This window comes from Borostomias antarcticus (assembly GCF_949987555.1).
Source record: "Borostomias antarcticus genome assembly, chromosome: 24".
NCBI classification, from domain to species: domain Eukaryota; kingdom Metazoa; phylum Chordata; class Actinopteri; order Stomiiformes; family Stomiidae; genus Borostomias; species Borostomias antarcticus.
The window spans coordinates 11,993,342-12,012,165 of NC_140257.1; the positions used below are offsets into that span (position 1 = coordinate 11,993,342).

General features: G+C 47.0%; 1 protein-coding gene across 1 annotated transcript; it reads right to left on the reverse strand.

Moving 5' to 3' along the window:
* Positions 1–1,609: 1,609 nt before the first annotated feature.
* myo7bb (myosin VIIBb) lies at positions 1,610–17,738 on the reverse strand. Its single transcript, XM_084458255.1, has 45 exons — positions 17,613–17,738; positions 17,140–17,324; positions 16,874–16,995; positions 16,645–16,787; positions 16,276–16,389; positions 16,008–16,161; positions 15,545–15,621; positions 15,278–15,397; positions 15,002–15,144; positions 14,690–14,900; positions 14,452–14,587; positions 14,171–14,337; positions 13,468–13,608; positions 13,222–13,380; positions 12,927–13,019; positions 12,695–12,789; positions 12,205–12,289; positions 11,858–12,076; positions 11,541–11,750; positions 10,930–11,172; positions 10,324–10,482; positions 10,121–10,195; positions 9,907–10,025; positions 9,616–9,742; positions 9,267–9,386; positions 8,823–8,996; positions 8,420–8,647; positions 7,520–7,687; positions 7,127–7,244; positions 6,843–6,969; positions 6,543–6,709; positions 6,126–6,307; positions 5,912–6,024; positions 5,636–5,778; positions 5,365–5,518; positions 4,862–5,017; positions 4,435–4,540; positions 4,188–4,301; positions 4,004–4,091; positions 3,764–3,870; positions 3,140–3,325; positions 2,910–3,026; positions 2,714–2,797; positions 2,509–2,628; positions 1,610–2,125 (listed from the first exon to the last, which is right to left on the reverse strand). Exons 1-45 carry the CDS (start codon positions 17,721–17,723, stop codon positions 2,027–2,029), a joined length of 6,279 nt encoding a protein of 2,092 aa, XP_084314381.1. The 5' UTR covers positions 17,724–17,738; the 3' UTR covers positions 1,610–2,026.
* Between the last annotated feature and the right edge of the window lie 1,086 nt (positions 17,739–18,824).

Genomic DNA, 18,824 nt, shown 5'->3' on the forward strand with positions numbered 1-18,824 from the left:
CTGGCAAGATGTCATGTGAAGCAATCACATTTTGGACCATCTGTGCATGATCTGTTTATACATAAGGAAAAGTTATTAGAAATATTTTGAAATATCCTCAATTCTGAATCCAGTCCAGTCCTTAAAATCCCTCGGCAGGGCTCAGATTCAGTTCACATGTTGTGGTGTTTTTAGTGGTGCTGAGATTGATCAGGTCTCCCCAGGGCAGACATTTCCAGCATTGATTAATGGACACATGGAATAACTTTCAGACCCTGGGCCCATTCCAACCAACAGGGATTCTGAAAACACCCAAAGGGGAAATAAATTGACAGAGCGTCATCATTTGTTTCTCTAGCTGCAAAGCCGAACATATTTTGGATCTTAGTAGGCTAATGCATGTTTAATGTGTGGTGTTGTTGAATCTGTGGGGAGTTGAGTTGACATGCTGGCTCGTCCCTCGTTTTAGTCAGATGAATCTATAGATATTAATGGCATTCAAGACCAAATTCACACATTATCCTAGCTGTTCCTAGGCTAATGTTTCACTAGTGTGTGCACTCAGTTTGCAGCACACTGCTTGTAATCAGATTCAGGATGACTAGTGTGTCCCTGTTGTACACTATGTGAACCAGTAATGGTGTCCAGCTGGTAAATTCGAGAACTAAAACCAATAAGTTAAACACAGTGTCTGCTGAGGAACATTTAACACAAACCTCCTCCGAGAGAAACATGTTCAACCACGTCATACAATATGTTTCATCTCAACTGGAATAGGCCTAGTTTTCCAATATTCATTCAAAATCTATGCTGCAAGTACAAAACAAGTGAAGTAGTGTTGTTAAGAGTCTGAGACAGAGTCCAGGTGTTTACTCCTGGAGTTTCATTCACACCATTTCTTCTGGGACCCACCTCACTGACATCATTTCCTTGGTACACACAACGGAACACTGTTCAACCCACATCTCTGGTTCTGAAGTCATTGAAAGTCAACATGATGGGAATGTATGTGTCTAAACGCTGTGAGTACAGGGGGAACTAATGATCACAAGAGCTGTGGTGATTTTTGTTTTTTCACCCACACTGAAGGAAAATGATCTGAGATGATTGCAGTCCAAACAATACAAAGCAGTCCTTTAGAATCAAACCCTCAGAACATGTGCATATCTGATAAAAATAGCACTACAGTGGTGCTCCTACTGTACATCAACAGTATGTCTATGTCATGGGGAACATGGGATTTTGAGTCTGAGGGTTGAAACATGGACATTATTTTTTAAAAGATACATATCGCCATCTAGTGGTACTTAATGATTGGAATCTTAAAACTGTACACACAAACCCTCCCACCAGCGCTGGATTCTCATCATATCTATACTATAATAGAGCTACCCTCAGCCGGACTGTCCTCTGTCCATCCGCTGTCCGTCCCTCTTTCCAATGGGTATCGAGACTAGCAGATAATTCGATTGGATGGGCTAAGATGGAGTGATAGCAGATGTACAGTATTTAGTTGGTGTCCAACAAAGGGTCAGAACTAGTCACTCAATATATCAATCAAGAACAGTCTCGTGGGCTGTTTATAAAAAGTTTATTTGAGAGTTCGTGAAATGTATGTTGTTTCTATAAATACAATTATATTTTCTAACCCTAAGAACCCTAAGAATATTTGAGAACCTCCATACAATATTACACAATTATTAAAAGTGTTCCTGTGTAGACTGTCATGCTTATTGTCTATGTAGCTCTCTTACTGCCTAACGAATGATTATGTTTCCCTTTTTGCAAGTCCTGGCAATTATACAACAATACTAATTAATAATATAGCTGAAAGCATCAATACAGGGGCCAAGCAGTGAGCACACACCGCGCAACACGCCATAACAACAGCATGTGGTCAATCAAAGTGACCTTGGAGTGACCTTCTAGACAAAATCAATATAGTGGTTATGTAAACATAATATTATGGTAATTAATGCAAATTCCTTAAATAAAAGCAGCAGCAATTCAAGCAATGCCAATAAAATAGTTGTGATAAATTGCTAAACTACTGTGCTTTGAACAGCTGGTTCCTGGGTCGCACAGCCTGCCTCTGGTTCTCATACATGTTCACATAAGATGTTAAGAGGTCGTCCATTTTGTGCCCCTTAAAAGAAAGAAAGAAAACAGATTATTAGATATTTTGCTTGTTTTGCTGTAACACCAAAGTGGTTCATACTGTATAAGGTTGGGTGAACAACGAATAGGTATTCGCGGACGGTCACGGTAAACGGACTGCACTTATATAGCTTTTTTTTTTTTTATCCAAACGGCTTTACAATGAAGGCCTCTCATTCACCCATTCACACACCAATGGCAGCAGCTGCCATGCAAGGCGCTAGCCTGCTCATTGGGAGCAATTTGGGGTTCAGCGTCTTGCCCAAGAACACTTCGACATGTGCAGCCGGGATTCGAACCGCCGACCCTAGGATCACTGGACGACCCGCTCTACCTCCTGAGCTATACGGCCGCCCACGGTCACACACTCACCATGGAGGTCTCACAGAGAATGGTGTTCCCCTTCACCAGGTTGCCGATAGTCATGTGGAAGTAGGTGGCGCCGCATGACCAGTTAGTGATGCGGCTGAAAGGGTGCATGACCAGCAGCTCCTGAGGGTTACAGAGAGAAACCCATCCGGTCATGCAAAGTTAAGACGCAACGGCACAATGTCAGGTGAGGGAATGTATACTGCACCTTTGTTTTGGGGTTTATGAAGAGGACTCCTTGCTTGCTGATGGCGATCGTCATGACGTTGGGGTAACTTGGTTCAGACGTTTGCTGTGAAGAAGCCACACGGTCAACAGTGACTCAGTCGGAGGCAATGTCTTTAGTCTCTTTTCTCTTTCACAGAATGACTTCGCTTTGCTGTTTTTCAGTCTGGCTGGCCTACCTTCACTTGGAAGAAAGCGCAGCCAAAGGTCGGCCAGCTTGAGACGGCTTTAAGGAAGGCCACTTTGGCCTCGTCCATGGTGGATCCTGCCTGCTTGTTATACGCAGCGATGATGTGCTGAAAAAGGAGAATGTGAGAAAACGCCGCGTTCAGTTATGACTAGAAAGACAGGGTACTTCACTTAGATAAGTTACTCCATAAAGGCTTTCGGGGTGGTAGAAGTACTGAACCTTCTTCCAGTCCTCAGGGGACATGGCCTTCATCTGGTCAGCCGGCACCAGCTCCTTCAGCATCCTGGGGATCATGACGAACTGGGACCTGTCCGTGTCAACTGTGACCCTGAACAGCAGTCCCGCTAGGCTGATCATGTCCTCCTTGGTGCACAGGTGGTAACCCCGCAGGTACTTGGGCAACTCCTGAGCAAGGGGGGGACAATCTGTGTGAGTGTGGATTCGGGTGCCTCCATCTCACCAAATATATAGGCTTTTATTTATTGCAGTATCTATGTTTACTGCTCTGTATATGTTCTTAGCCAATAGACAAACATTTTCCAGGAGCTTGCTCGATCGCCTCGTTGAGAGAGGTCAGGGAAGAATTTTTACAGCTCACTTTTCTGGCCCCCAGGTGAAACTGTTTTTTTTGCTTCCCTCTGGAATATGTAGGGGTGGGACCTATGCCCACCCTCCCATTGCTCTCGGTAAAGCACATTGTGTTGCCGTTGTGTATAAAATGTGCTATACAAATAAAGTTCAATTTGATTTGATTTGATCATTTTAGTTTCAGTAGAGGGAATCCCATGATTGCGCGCATTGCTTACAACTCAAGGCTAGGCTAGTCAGGCGAGTCGGACTCACCTGAGGGAAATGGAACATGAGGTCGGCGATAATGTCTCTTCCTGGGGTCACATTGAACCACAGTTTCCTCAAGAAGAGCACCAGGTAAGGCGCGGTGGCTGGACCTGCTGTAATAAAGACGGCATCAAAGCTTTTAGCACACAGGCAACCATGACAACATGTTGGTGGGAGGGGTTTATTCTTTTATAGGAAGAATGCATCTTAATTATTTATCTGTCAGGTATGTCTATTGTACATTACCATCTTTGCCTTTCTTTGTTTTTTTAGGTTGCTCAGCGAACTGCCTCAAACCGTCAAAGAAGTACTGCTGGTCATTCAAGGCCAGAACCTAAAAGTCACGAAGAAAAAATATACAAGTAAAAAAAGTAATATGGTGTGTGTTGTTAAGTGATTTTTATTTGAGTGTGCTTTAATAGGGACACACTTTGTTTGCTGTCTTCATGAAGAGACCGTAACCGTCAGCTGAGGTCAGACCGAGCTGGGAGGCGACGCCTCGACAGAGGTCCCGGATCCTGGTCGTTGACGTCACCTCGAACAGCTAAATGTAGATTAACATTGACATTAACATGGCACTTTCAAAGCCAAAAGTCCGGACCACTGTACATTGTGGCCAGAGGATGGCAGATGATTGTAACGCGGTAGGGTCTGTCTTAGCGCAACGCAGGCTCTACCTCGGCCGTTTCGCTGGGAAAGTGGACTTTATGGAAGATCTGGCTGCTGTTCTGTTGGATGGCGTCCACTTCTACCTGGTGGGGCGGCAGCTTCCTGGGCTCCATACTACAAAACACAAGGAAAGATGTTCAGTTTCACACATGGCCCCTCAATCCTAAGACATCTTTTTTTACTAAACAAGAAAACGCAGATACCCACAGCGAGAAGACCAATAGACAGGTAGATTCTAGATGAGGACCTGTTGAAATGGTCTGTTCAAATAGCAAAGATACCAGCACTCACTGATTGTAGGATAATGTAATACTTTCTCATAGCGCGGGCAGACAGACAATGATTCCGCCACAAGGCCTTCCTCATCCTCATCTCTGCTGTTGAAATGGAGCGGGTCCCCGTCCAACGCTCGCGCCTTCTCAGCGGTCACCTCACCTGAGCATCCGCTGTATTCTGTGCAGGCAGTCTGCCGCCAGGGGCTCTCTGGGACGCGACTCCAGGAAGCGCTGGGTGAACTTCAGCAAGGTCTGGCTGGGGGGGAACAGGCCTGAGCACAGCCACATGAGCTGCCAGCCGTAGTCCATACTCATCCTAGGAGAGGGGAGGGGCAGATAAAGACGGGGATGAAGAGAGAGATACTGTAGAAAGAGACAGAGCGATGGAGAGAGACAGAAAGAGAGAGACAGAGAGAGAGAGAGAGATGATGGCGAGAGAGAGAGAAAGAGAGAGCGATGGAGGCGAGAGAGAGAGAGAGAGAGAGAGAGAGATGGAGGCGAGAGAGAGAGGGAGAAAGAGAGAGAGAGATGGAGGCGAGAGAGAAAGAGAGAGAGATGGAGGCGAGAGAGAGAGAAAGAGAGAGAGATGGAGGCGAGAGAGAGAGAAAGAGAGAGAGATGATGGCGAGAGAGAGAGAGAGAGAGAGAGAGAGAGAGAGTATACCTGCTACTGTTGTTGGTCATCTGCCTCATGATTTGGCAGTAGATCTCGTCTTGCAGAGCCACATGCTTTGTAGCCGGGCCAAAGATCTGGTCAGTGAGCTCTATGGGACTGCGCAAATGTTTGATGGGATAGTCTCCCATGTACTTTAGGATAGGTGAGCTTGAAGTTAAGGACAACAGTAAAACAACAGCAATCTTGTTTTGGCACTACGTGCGCAGAAAAACAAACTGACAACATGTCCCCCCCCCCTTATTCTCCGGGTGAAGGATATCGGTGAAGGCGAGACAGGCAAGTTGACTGAGGTCAGAGTTGCCCGCCAGGTTGCTCAGGAGAGGCTGCCTGAGAGGATCTCTGGAATTAGCCCAGAGCTTCTCCTTCCCTCTGGCCTGGCGGCCCACCTCCTTGCCCGGCTGCCTGTGGGGGGAAAAACGGTTGCGAGACGGACGTAAAAACGCTATTCGAGATGTTTTTGGAATGCGAGTATCGTGGTCGGTAAACATCGTCGCTCTGGAACGCGGAAAGTAGCGAGGAGGGTGGTCCCGGGTACCTGAAGTACTCAAAGGAGAATTCCTTCAGCGACATGGGGGCCACGGCTTCCTCCCTCTGCACTGTGGGCTGAACCGCTGACTTCTTCTCCCCGGATCTTAGGTTCAGCAGACTCTGGTGGTTCAGCCGTAAAGAAGCACTACATCAGTAACCCCACTAGGGGCGGTACCGCTTGGCTGGAAAAGGTCGTAGGTCGTGTGTGTGAGCCTCCCTACCAGGGTCGTTTCGTCGGGCTCGCTGAGGGTCGGCAGGACCAGGAGGATGTCCGTGGCGATGGCGCCGGTGTTGGCGGTGCGCGTGTTGGTGGCTTTGATCCAGCCGCGGTCGAGGGAGTACTCTCCGTCTTTCACCGTGAGCAGCAGGTCTCCTCTCTTGCAGCTCAGGAACGTGGGGTCATCTGCACAGAGGAAGAGAGAGAGAGAGAGAGAGAGAGAGAGAGAGGGGAGGAGGGAGGAGGAGGAGGGGATCAATGGGTGAGGTCATCAGACAAACAGCCAACTGCGATATACGACCCCTACCCATGATCATGACTCATATCCCCCAATAGCACGATCGCTAGCCAATCCTGGCAGAACGTCTTGTGTGTTGTGAGGTTGAGGTGAGTGCGTGAGAGAGAGAGAGAGAGGTGGTACCCGGTCTGCTGACGTCCTGCAGGGCCACGGCGTACACCGAGCGCTCCTTAAGACCGTCCAGGTACATCTGTATCAGCTCAGCCATGTCCGCTGCGTCCACGGACGTCAGTTCAAACTCCCCTCTCACTGTGGCCAGGCTCACTGACTGACCGCTGGGCTGGGAGTCACTGGAGAGCAGGGATAGAGGTGAGTTGTGTGTGTATGCTATTGTACAGACGGCAACACACTGAATATGGTACCGTATGACCATCATAGAGGGACAATAGAGACACAGGTTCAAACCAGCCCACCCGTCTGTACCTCGACATGCTGACCCTGGTCACCTCAGGGTAGGACAGCACAAGGAGCATCTTGTCTTTGCCGTCTTGGAAAGAGATGCCACTCCAGTTGATTGCCACGATGAAGCTGCTTTTAGGTAAAGGAGGTCCTGTGGACAAATGGATCCAAGTACTGGCAGTCAATCCAACTAATACAGATAGTATAACGAAGACCCACTGGATCCTGCTATGAAACTGAGCCATTCGATTAAGATGAAAATAAGTTCTGCCCACATAGGTATGGAGCAATATCCTTGCTTGACTCACCTGCGGTCATCGTAACCTCATAGAACTTGGAGAAGTTGACCGGCCACGTCTGGCGGGCGTAGTCTACCACCTCTGCCCTCAGGGTGTCTTTGCTCTTTCTGCCGTTTATGTAGGAGCCCTGCAAGACCCGGATGTGTTAGCCAAGATGGCGCCGCGTTCGGCCGCTTTGTTTTGCGCTCCTCGTCTACCTCAAGTCTTGTGCTGTTTATTATGTCGTTGCTACGAGGTTGAGGAACCAGAACCCGAGAATTTGACTCCCCTGTACATGTACGAAGGACTATAAACTAATCTGAATCTGAATCATCCATGCTCAGTTCATGTAACATAACCTAAACTGACTGTGAGTCAATTGTATTCAGTGGACTAGATATACAGCACCGACTAACAGCGTACCTGTAAGTGTGCCGTCTTGATCAGCTCAATCCACTTGCCCTGTGACTTGATCTCTATCAGGGAGGTGGGGATACACTCCTCCACCACTTTTGTGGCGTTCTCTGTATTGTTGTCAGATCCAAACTGCACAAAGTAGTGCTTTGCTGCAACCTGGACAAAATCATCCTCCTGAATGCGAAAAAACAAAACAAGAAGAAGAAGTAGATTCAATATCGATTCGGTTAATGTTACTAAAACCTGTTTTTTTTTTTAGCTGTAACCTTAATTACATGACTGCCAAGTTATGCAACACATCAGTACTAGGGCTGGGTATCGATACTGATTTCCAAAAATGAATGAATGAATGAATCATTGAATGAATGAATGAACTATTCATTCATTAAATAAAAGATTGATTTTGGGATTCATGAATCATTTGATTCAGAATCAATGAATCGATTTTTTAAACCCAGCCCTATACGACACTGTGCCCCCGTGCCGCACCGCAGCAGTAACAGTGTAGTCTCACATAGCAGCGTTTCAATGCTCGGCACACTTCCGGAATCAGAGGTTCAATCAATCAATCAAAGCTTTATTTATATAGCGCATTTCATACCCAGAGGCAACACAATGCGCTTTACAGAGAACAAGGGAGGTGGGCAGACATCCCACCCCTACATATTCCAGAGGGAAGCAAAAAAACAGTAATCACCCGGGGGCCAGATAAGTGAGCTGTAAATATTCTTCCCTGACCTCTCTCAACGAGGCGATCGAGCAAGCTCCAGGAGTATGTTTGTCTACCGGCTAAGAACATTTATAGAGCAAAAAATAACATTAAATTACATTTTCAGAGTAAGAGAGGCTAATAACATCATAGGAGAGACAAGGTTGTCTGGAAGGTGACCGGAGGGGTGTACTGACCTTGCCGGAGTAGTACTCCCCAGACTTCATGCCTCTGATGACCTGCTTGTAGATGAGCTCGGTGCTGACGGGGTCGGCCAGGCTGTCGTGCCAGGGCGTGAAGAGCTCTTTGCGGAAGTAGAGCCTGAAGGGGGTGTGCTGCTCCTCTTCGCCCTTCCTCCTCACTTCCTGCTCGCACTGCGAGATGGCGTCCATCACGTGCTTCCCGCCGTTGCCCAGGGACCACACCTGGAACGGTGCAGCGGGCCAAAGCGATGTATGTTATGTGGAGGCTCGCTGTGATAGGTCAGCGTTAGGTCAGCAGGTGGGTAAATTAACAATGTAATTTCTATCGGTGCGCATGATTTTAAGTCGTTTGGTACATCCTGGACTTTTCCAGAGGCAGTACTCTGTCGTCCGTCACCTTCTCATAGAGGCCGATGTAGAGGGAGAACCCGTAGGTGTCTTTGATGCCGAATCTCTTGGCCAGTTCTTGGCACACCTCAGAGGACGTGCAGGCAGAGTCCACCGGCAGGCTGACGCTGCTCCCGTCCATCAGAGACACAGACACAGTCATGGGCTTCTTGGTCTTGGTAGCCTTTTCACAGGACGACGGAGACATTTTCAACACATTTGCTCAACACGACGACTATGTTAAACACTTCTACTTTATAAAAAAAAAATATATATATATATATTTTATTTTTTTATTTTATTTTATTAAAATTTTTTACAGGGGACAGTGCACATTCATCAGCGTGTCAGTAAAAGTGACAGCCGTCCCATGTTTCTCATCAACTGTGTTCCCTAGACGGAAATAGTATGGTAATCTTAATATAAATTTTTATTTCCTTGACAGTGTCCTTACCTGCAACTCTATCCAACAGGGAGGTTCATCTCTCACCCCGTTGGATACTACGCGTTGCAGGCGCTCAGCGCAGTAAGGTCCGTAACGCTCGCTCCCTCGGTGGAGGAACCTCTCCAGGTACTGTAGCACAGATCAGAACATACTGTAAAAATGATTGACAGGTAGAGATACTGGGAGGGTACGGATCACGAAAAAGAAAGTGGTGGACTCTGGGACCTGTAGTACTGCATCAGGTGAGTGAGAGAAGCGTATTCCTAATAGGATTTGTTGTCGGGAAGTATAACAGGCCTGAAGTCCCTCTTGTCCATAGCAGCGGTCAGACAAATGAGAACAACCACTAAAGTCTGACCTTCATGAGAAGCTCGGTGGGCGGGAAGATCCCCAGACAGATGGAGAAGAGGATCCAGCCTCGCAGACAACTCTTCTGGTTCTTGTTGTTCACCAGCTGTTTGCAGATCTGACAGTAGATCTCATCCCTTTCGAGAGCAGACAGAATACACTCAACTCTTATTGTGATTTTCAGACCGTTAAGATTCATGCTGATCTCATACAGTTAATCAGTTGAATGCTTGGTCCGAACCACATTTTGAGAGACAGAGGAACAAAGCGATATCGAAATGTTATCAACTCAGTTTGTTACCTGATATCCGGTCTTGATATGGCGTATCCAACAATAATGTGTAATTTCTCCAAAGATGTCATTGGTCGATCTAAAGTGGGGCCTTCACCAATTAAAATGTCGTTTCCCTCCATTTCTTCCTGGACAGGGACAAATTAATTAATTAGCATATGATCATACACTATGAATATTCACCTTGGTTAGAATTCAGTGGGTCATTTATAAGATGTCTCACCTCTTCTACAATAGTGGAGGGTTTTCTGTTCCCTGTTCCCGCTTCAAATTTCTTTTTATTCTTCCTTAGTATCTTCTGTTGGAAGCATATGTGTTTATCTGGTTAATATAATTGGTTTGCTGGGCGAAAAAGGAAACGCTTCTTAAATAAATGGTTCGCAAAAGCAAGTAGCGTGAGTGGAGCGGGGCTGACGTGACCCGTACCTGGTCCAGTCCCACCAGGCTGCTGAGCCTCCTCCCACGCCTCTCCAGGTACTGGACGGCAGGGCTGGCTGTGAGGGAGGCGCGCCCCTGGCTGGCTCGTTTGGGCTCCGGGATGTCCCCTATGAACCTCAGTATGATCCACCACACCGTCAAACAGGCCTGAGGAGGGGGGGGGGGGTAAGGTTGAGTAGAAAGAAAGGAAGGAAGGGAGGAAGGAAGGAAGGAAGGAAGGAAGGAAGGAAGGAAGGGAGGGAGGAAGGAAGGAAGGAAGGAAGGAAGGAAGGAAGGAAGGAAGGAAGGAAGGAAGGAAGGAAGGAAGGAAGGAAGGAAGGAAGGAAGGAAGGCATTCTGTTTTTATAGTTTTTATTCTATTTTACACCATCTTTTAATTTTGAATGCTTTTACTTTTGTTGTTTCTTTTAAAGCTGTCCTCACTGTGTTTGTATGATTTATGTTTTTATCCATCTCTTTTTATGAAAGCACTATGTGCTACATTGATTTGCATGAATGGTGCTGTATAAATAAAATGACATTGACATTGAAGCAGATGGGGAAGGAGGAGAGTGAGAGGAGAGATGGCCGCGCTGCGGTTCGTCCTGGTCTCACCAGCGCGTCTCCCTCGTCGTCGTGGTAGAGAAGGGGCTGGCGCAGCCTCTGTGTGATGTGGGAGTGGGTGGCAGAGCCCTGGAAGTGCAGGGCGCTGAACTTAGAGAAGGCATGTTCATCCTCGTCATCATCGTCAACGCCGTCGTGGTGTTCCTCTACGGGAGGTTCCTGTGGGACTGCGGCAGACACCGGGTCTGGCTCTGGGGTCTCCGCGATGGTCTTCATCTGCTCCGCCTCCTCCTCTGACTCCTCCTCTGACTCCTCCTCTGGCTCCTCCTCTGGCTCCTCCTCTGGCTCCTTCTCCAAGTCCTAAAGACAGACAAACAGACATAGACTGGTCAAAACCGACATTCTATTTACCACTCTATCTACCAGGCTTTAACATCTAGCCCAGGGACTGCGGCTGAAAATGAGCAACCCTGCTAATGCTGGCATTTTTTCAGTTTTATTCATGCTTCATGTATATCACAGTGGATTGGTATGCACTGTCCCTGCTCAAATAAACTCAATAAATAAAAAATTAAATAAAAATATCGGGAAATTCAAGGCGAGATTAAAGACAAATGAGAGGCGTCTGTTGCACTGTTCATCTGTGCTGGTCCCAGGCTCACCTCGAAGCCCTCTGGCGCCTGGCCCTCTCGTCCCCCTACCGTCACGGCCGTGGGCAGGAACCTAAACATGTTCTCCACCAGCTCGTTCTCACTGACTGGCTCGGGCTCAGCTGCGGCCTGCTTGGACTGGATGAGAAACTCCTCCAGCTTCTTCTGCAGCTCCAGGGCCGTCTTCTGCTGAGCTTCTCGCTCCCGGGCGGAGAGGAAGGCCTGACACGCAACAGAAAACGAACTCATCCTAGGAATGCACGCAAACAGATGACTTTGCAGATTTTTCCCAGCTTTCAAAAATGCCTCATCAAAATTTCACAACACACGTCAGTCCGGATCTTGTTGGCAGTTCTCCTGGCCAGCATCCCTCTGGCGTGGGCCTGGAGGACCGTTGCTGCCTCTCTCTGGCGTTTGAAGCTCTTCCTGGCCAGATGGCCGCGGACGCAAGCCTGCGCGGTGACGGCCGCCGCCCGCTTCCTCTGGAACTGCAGCTGTGCCTGTCGACTGCGGATCTTCGACCTCAGACGCGCAAAACCATGTTCGATCTGCACCAACACAAGGGGTGCAAAGAGTGAAATCAAACGGAACAAAGACCACAGCGGTCTCAACATTGTATCTCCCAGGTTGGCGGTGTTGTGAATTCCTTGGAAAGAGAGAGGCTCTCTTACGTTACCTTTCTGTGGTATTTCCTGTCCATGTAACCTCTCCAGTATTTCTGTATAACCATGACAGCCCTTCTCTTCCTCAGAAAGCTCTTTCTACAAGAAGAGTCAAACCACACGTGATTCATTTCCATACATACATACATACATACACAGTGCATCCAATCTGTGAGTCGAGCCTGAGTATTAAGAAGGTATATCAGACAATGTTAGTGTTCTGTACTCTTTGTTCCTGTGGTTCTAGTAGTGAGTGACTTTTGATACTATATCTGCCTTGTTGTTCAGTTGGGAAAATTAGACTAGAATTAAACTAGAAATGGTGCCCAGAGAGCACACACCTCCACCCCTGAATGCATGTCGTGGCTCTGTGCATGCCAAAATTGAATGAGTTCTAAATTGGAGGAGGTAATCATCTCTACATTGCTACTTTTGTATATAGTTTAGCGTGAAACCTTATCTTCACATGATTCCTGTCGTGGTCTTCACCATGTCTGTTCTTACCTGCCCCTGAGACCCAGCATGACTCTCTGGACGATCAGGGCTTTCCTGTTGAGCTCCCGCTCTCTCTCCTGTTCCAGGTACGAGTCATGGGCATCCTGAGAAGGAAATGGAAGTGAGGGTCTTCAAGGGCCACAAACCTGCCATGGGGCCTATTTACCACAATCAGTCTCTCACTAGTATGTGAATGTTGGTGATATTGGTGTTTCTAGAGAGATGGTTTTCTTAACTGCACCTTTAAGAAAATCTTGGTCCTGCCAATTCTCCACCCGTCCTCTCCGGTAATCACGGCCCTGCAGATGGCATCACAGCAGTCCGCAGCCGTCTCCTGGAGACAGAGGAAATGAACACAGGCTATTTTCTCAGCACGCCAGCCATAAAATGCTGAAAATGACCAAAAGTGGCATACATTTTAGAGGTAACATTTATCATGAGACATCATTGTCACCATTCATCTTGATCATTGTCACAATAATGATCATCATCAACATAAGTGGTATATCTGATGAGTCATGTTATTAAGGACTCACAGTTTTAGGGTCGCAGACTGTTGTCTTCAGGAGCACCCTGTACCGCTGCAGGAACCCCTGGAAGGTGTGGCGAATTGGATAGCCCAATTTCCGGATCCTGATGGTGTCTATCATGCCGGAGCAGCGCAGCTGACGCATGCACAGATCGCGATCGAAGCCCTGAGGAAGACATTCCGAGTCACTGACGAGCTTAGTCGGCGGTACCGTGGTTGAGCTCAGCTCCTACTAAGCACGTCGGCCATTTACCTCAGACTGTTTGTGGTCGTTGGGTTTGAAGCAGCGGATGAAGAAGGGCTGGCAGGCGGACAGGGCCTTCATTAGGGAGTCCAGGGACTGACGGAACTGAGAACTCAGCGTGACCACCTGCTTCTTGACATCGGCGTGGGCCTGCGAGGACAGAGGAGAGGTAAGTAAGTAAGTAAGCTTTATTTATATAGCGCTCTTCACAGCACGGATGCACAGAGTGCTTTACAGTAATAAATTAAAATGGCAATACAACACGAGACGAAATTAAAACGACACAGAACAGGAAAAAAACAACATTGCGAGCAGCAAGGCGTTATAGATGGCCGAAGGCCTGCCTAAACATGTGTGTCTTAAGAAGTTTTTTGAACATGAGTTCAGTGGATGGCTCTCTCAGGGCCTGGGGAAGAGCGTTCCAGAGTCTTGGCGCCACCGCCTCAAATGCTCTGTCACCCTGGGTTTTTAGTCCCTGAGGTGGGTCATTTTAGTTAGAGGTGGGTCATTGTGAGTGACCGTGCCTGCTGGGGCCGGTAGTGCTGTATGGTCCAAATTTGAACGAAGCCTAAAACTGCAGTAGGAATCATGCATGGAGAACGCACAACACACGTTGTAAGCTAAAAGGTCCTTAGTTGGAGAGTCGGAGTATTACCACGGTTTGTTTTAGCGGATACATTCTCAGTCAGTGTTCACACCTTACCCGTATAGTGCTCTCGGGAGAGCTCTTAGGTGTTATTTGGATCTTCTTGTTGGTGCACTTTACTCCATTTTTATTGAGCGCAGTCTCAAAGATTTCCTGGAGCACTTTGTTAGTGGATGTCTCGATCAGTTTGATGATGTCAGAGCTCACAGCATCCCTGTTCTTCTCCAAGAAGCCTACAGGGAAAAAAGACAACTGAGGAAACTGGGCTACACTGAGACATATATCACATTATAATTATTATAACATATACTACATTATCAAAAGGACATTCTGAAATGGGATGATACCTTTAGAGTCATAGTGGACAACCCCAGCAAAATGGCGGATCCCAAACTTCATATCATGAGTATTCTTGGATGGGATGTAGATCTTACTCTTCGCATGGTGCTTGTTCATCTTGTTCAACATGGTGACATCAGTGCCCTGTGAGAAAACACTCAAGGCTGTCAAAAAGGTGACCTGAAGTGTACAGACAGCCATCGAGAACTATGACCCATGGCTCATCATAAGAGGTGAATACAGTACCTTGGGAAAGTGACTCTCCTCATCTATCAGGGACAGCAAGTTAAGGGCTTTACCAGCCAGCAGGTCAAGGGTTTGCTGGTTGTCAGTGAAAGGGATGCTCTTCCAGACGATCTCCTCTTTCTTGTATTCCTCCTGCTCCAGCTTGAATATGTGACCCACAAAGAACTGCTGCAGTTGCTCGTTGGCAAAGTTGATACACAGCTGCTCAAAGCTGTCAATAAAGTTTAGAATGAAAAGCAGTTAGTTGTCATATGTTGGCTAGATCCTGGGCTTAGCTGCTTGAAAAAGTAATTTAGAACGAAGACTGCAAACCTGTTTGACGTGAAATTCTCAAAGCCAAAGATATCAAGCAGGCCGATGGAGTGGCGAACATTTTTCGGATCGTTAGTCGGGGTCTTGTGGATGGCACTGTTGATTCTCCCAACAATCCATATGAACATCTTGCCATAAATTGCCTACAAAAATGGTCACACATACTTTTTTTTATAGATAACATTTCTTTCTAAAAGTGACAGACACTACATTCTAGGTTTGCCCATTTTAGAGTACCATGCCTCCTGGACACTCTGATTGGCTGAGCCCTGTTACCTTGATGAAGGCATCCCTGCAGTCGGAGGCCTGTTCACAGCTGAGGGGTTTGGACACGCGTTCCCTATTGGTCAGGAAAGAGCGATGGGTCAGGCTCACTGCCAGATCAGTATTCTGTACCTGGAGGGAACAGACACGGACTCTTATCAACACACCTGGAGGGAACAGACACGGACTCTTATCAACATACGGTTTATCAACATTTACAGTTTAGCAACTGCACTGTAACAACAGCACTGTCTTCAAAACATGACAACAGATCCCGACCTCCAGTAATTTGGCTGCCATGGTGAAGTGATCTGATTCACTGACATCGCTGCTTTCCATGTTGTTCAAGATGGCGCCTGACGAGGGAGAGGAAGACACATGCTCAATGTAATTTATTTTATTCTAGGCTACTATAGGCCTATTATAGGCTAGGCTATATGAGTTTAGTTGGCTATTTGATTGCATTTTTGATGCATGCAAGTAATTAAGGGTATTTATCGGTCTATTATGAGTCTATATGAAACAAGTATACCACTTATTGAATTTGGTGCATTTTAACATAGGTTTCAGTCATCCGGACATTCCAGAGATACGAACGACCTTCGGTCCCATTGGGTTCGGATAAGTGGGGTCCTACTGTAGGTGTGGCGTGATCTCACCATATGGTCTAGCAGGGCCTAGAAAGGCGAACGGGAAAAACATGTCATGGGACCACCCAGCTTGTGCATCCAGAGACGCCCACCTGTGAAGCTGACGTTGCCCAAATGGAGGAGGGCAGCAAGCAGCTTGAGGATCTCCCAACACTGGCTCTCAGTGAAGGTGAGGATCTTCAGGGCCGTGCGGATACGGGTGTAGTCTTTGGCGTCGTCACGCCCATCACAAGCAATAGAGTCACCCTACAGAACAGAGATAAGAGGTGACTAAGTATCATATATAGAGATAATATTGTGCTCTATACTGAGGATAGGCTGTGGAATGTGGTTTTATGGTGATCTCTGTTCATATAATACCCCATTGAGGACGCTGAAATTTGTGGCATCCTTCAAAGATAGAGAGTTCTTCTGCTCCGCTGTCATCCCAGCCAACATACAATAAAAGATGTGGTAGCTTCGCTCGCCCGTAGCCTGGAGTTGAAGCCAGAGATACACTCATTGAAGAGATTGCAACAGGACACAAAACAAAACACCTGCTCATTTAAGTAAGTTAATGGCATTTCATCATTTTATTCACTGTTATCATAACTTGGTTGTTTACAGGGTATTTGTTAGCATAGTCTTGAAATCAATTCAGCTTATGGGGCAATAATCCATGTGATTCTCTAATGTTACTGAAAGATGAGAATAATTGCAATACCCTCATGTTCAGATACATCTTTTTACCTGATGGCAGACTCGAGACTTCTCCAGTAGGTACTGCTCCACACGAGCTCCTTCAATCACCCCCTCCTTGTCGAAGAAGATCTCCACATACTTCCCAAAGCGGCTAGAGTTGTCATTGTAAACTGTTTTGGCGTTACCAAACGCTGAGGAGACAAAAACAGTGCTTTAGTGACGACGAGGAGCGTGGTGCAGCTACTGTACATTGAAGAGTACAGAAAGTGTCTTGTACCCTCCAGGATGGGGTTGGCCTCCAGGATCTGCTGCTCGATCCAGGAGTGCTGTCCACTCACTGCAGCCAGGAATTGGAGGACCAGCTTGGTGCTCTCAGTCTTTCCTGCCCCTGACTCCCCACTGGAAGGAGAAACTGAGCATCAGATTTGAATTGACAGAGAGAGAAAGATCTACTCAAATCTGCTCGGGTATCTTACAATTTACAATATCCCGTACTTATTGACTAAACGATTGCCCCTGTCCTCACCCTCCACCGGGCCCCACCTGATGATGCAACACTGGTTGCTCTGCTGACGGCGCATGTTGAAGTAGCACGTGTCGGCGATGGCAAAGATGTGCGGGGGAAGCTGTCCCAGCCTGCGGCCGTGGTACAGCCTCACCTGGTCCGCCGTGTAGAGGGGCAGCTCCCGGTAAGGGTTCACCGCCACCAGCACGGATCCTGTGTACGTCTAAAGGAACGGATGGTAGATAATAGATGGACACTTACAGACTTTGTGCTTTATAAATAAAGTTTGAGTTCAGTTGAGACTCAAACACATACACAGCTGGGCAGTGGGCACAGCACAACGCTACACACTACTGTAATGTGCTGTATCTACCTACTGTAGGACTACCCCTAACATTCAAAGGGTCCAAAACCTTTTTTCTGGAATTTACATAAAAGGAGGAGGCTAAGGTTTCAGGACAGGTGGAGGTATGAGTGTATGACGGTCCATGTCTGAGCGCTGACGACTCACATAGATCAGACCCTGCCTGTGTCGGACTAGCAGGTTTCTGAGGACGCCGGCCTCGTTGAGGTCCCCCAGAAGGATCATGTCGTCCACCCCCTCCACCGAGGTGGGGTGCATGACCCTGAGGGAGACCCCCTCGCCCTGGGGCAGCCTGTGTTCCTGGAGGGACAGACAAACGGGACACGATGACGTAATGGTATATCTCAAGAACAGATTCATTTGGATTTTTGGTATCCTAACCTGAAACGGTCAAATAGTCAAACTGTGATCACCTTTCCTTCATCATCCACCAGCAGCTGCTGGCCAGTTTTGGTCACCTTGACCCTTGCTCCAATTGGCACCCCAATATTGGACTCCACCCAGACCCACTCACCCTGTAGAAGGAGAACTGTGGGTAAGACATGCTATGAAACCATTCAACTGAGTAAAGAGAGAAAAAACAGATTTCCTTCCTACAGATGGCACTGACTGTAATCCATATTGCTTCCTGATCGGAATGATTCATCCTGTAGGACAGGTGTTCATAACTTTCCGGTGACCAGCATGACTAGCATGACCCCCAGAATAAAAGTCCACAAGTGGACTGATGATTGAACACTCATTTTCAATTTCAAGAACACATTAAAAACATGATAGTTTCGTTTTCAAGACAATTATGTTAAAGATCTTACCTTTCTCAACATTATCAAATTACACGTCTCCTATTCCTAAGTCAAGAAATAAGAGAGTAAGTCATCAGCTTGCTAAATAATACAGTATGTAAACGAATCACGTGAATAGCTGTTTCTATACTCAAATACCATTACAAAACATAATCGGTGCCGTAATGAACAGGCTGATGTTACCTGTCATAGAGCTTGATCCCACAGCTGTGCTCATGTAGTAAACCAATAGCCACAGCGCTCATATTCAAATCAAAAATATTTACACTCTAACCACTCAAGAGATTTAACTTTACCTTCTGAATTGTTTGCTGACGGTCTTCATTGAAACCTCAGTTGCTCAGTTAGCAGTGGAGCTCATGTGTTTGAAATGAAGCCCTGATACAGTAAATCCACTTGGATACCAGGACCAAACCAGGAAACAGGTTCCTCTCTTGACACATCTTTATGGCACTTTGACTTTGATCCTTGAAGCACAGACAGAACATCCAGCTTCCAGGAATGACAACCCCCCCCCTCTGTGTATCTATCCCATTACTTTGTTCTGATGTCTCAC

Coding starts and splice junctions, on each gene's coding strand:
- myo7bb (XM_084458255.1), bottom strand. CDS start 17,723: ATGCACCCCACCTCGGTGGAGGGGGTGGACGACATGATCCTTCTGGGG. Junction 16,788..16,873: donor GGCCAACCCCATCCTGGAGG/GTACAAGACACT, acceptor TTGTCTCCTCAG/CGTTTGGTAACGCCAAAACA. Junction 14,901..15,001: donor GAGAATTTCACGTCAAACAG/GTTTGCAGTCTT, acceptor CTTTATTGACAG/CTTTGAGCAGCTGTGTATCA.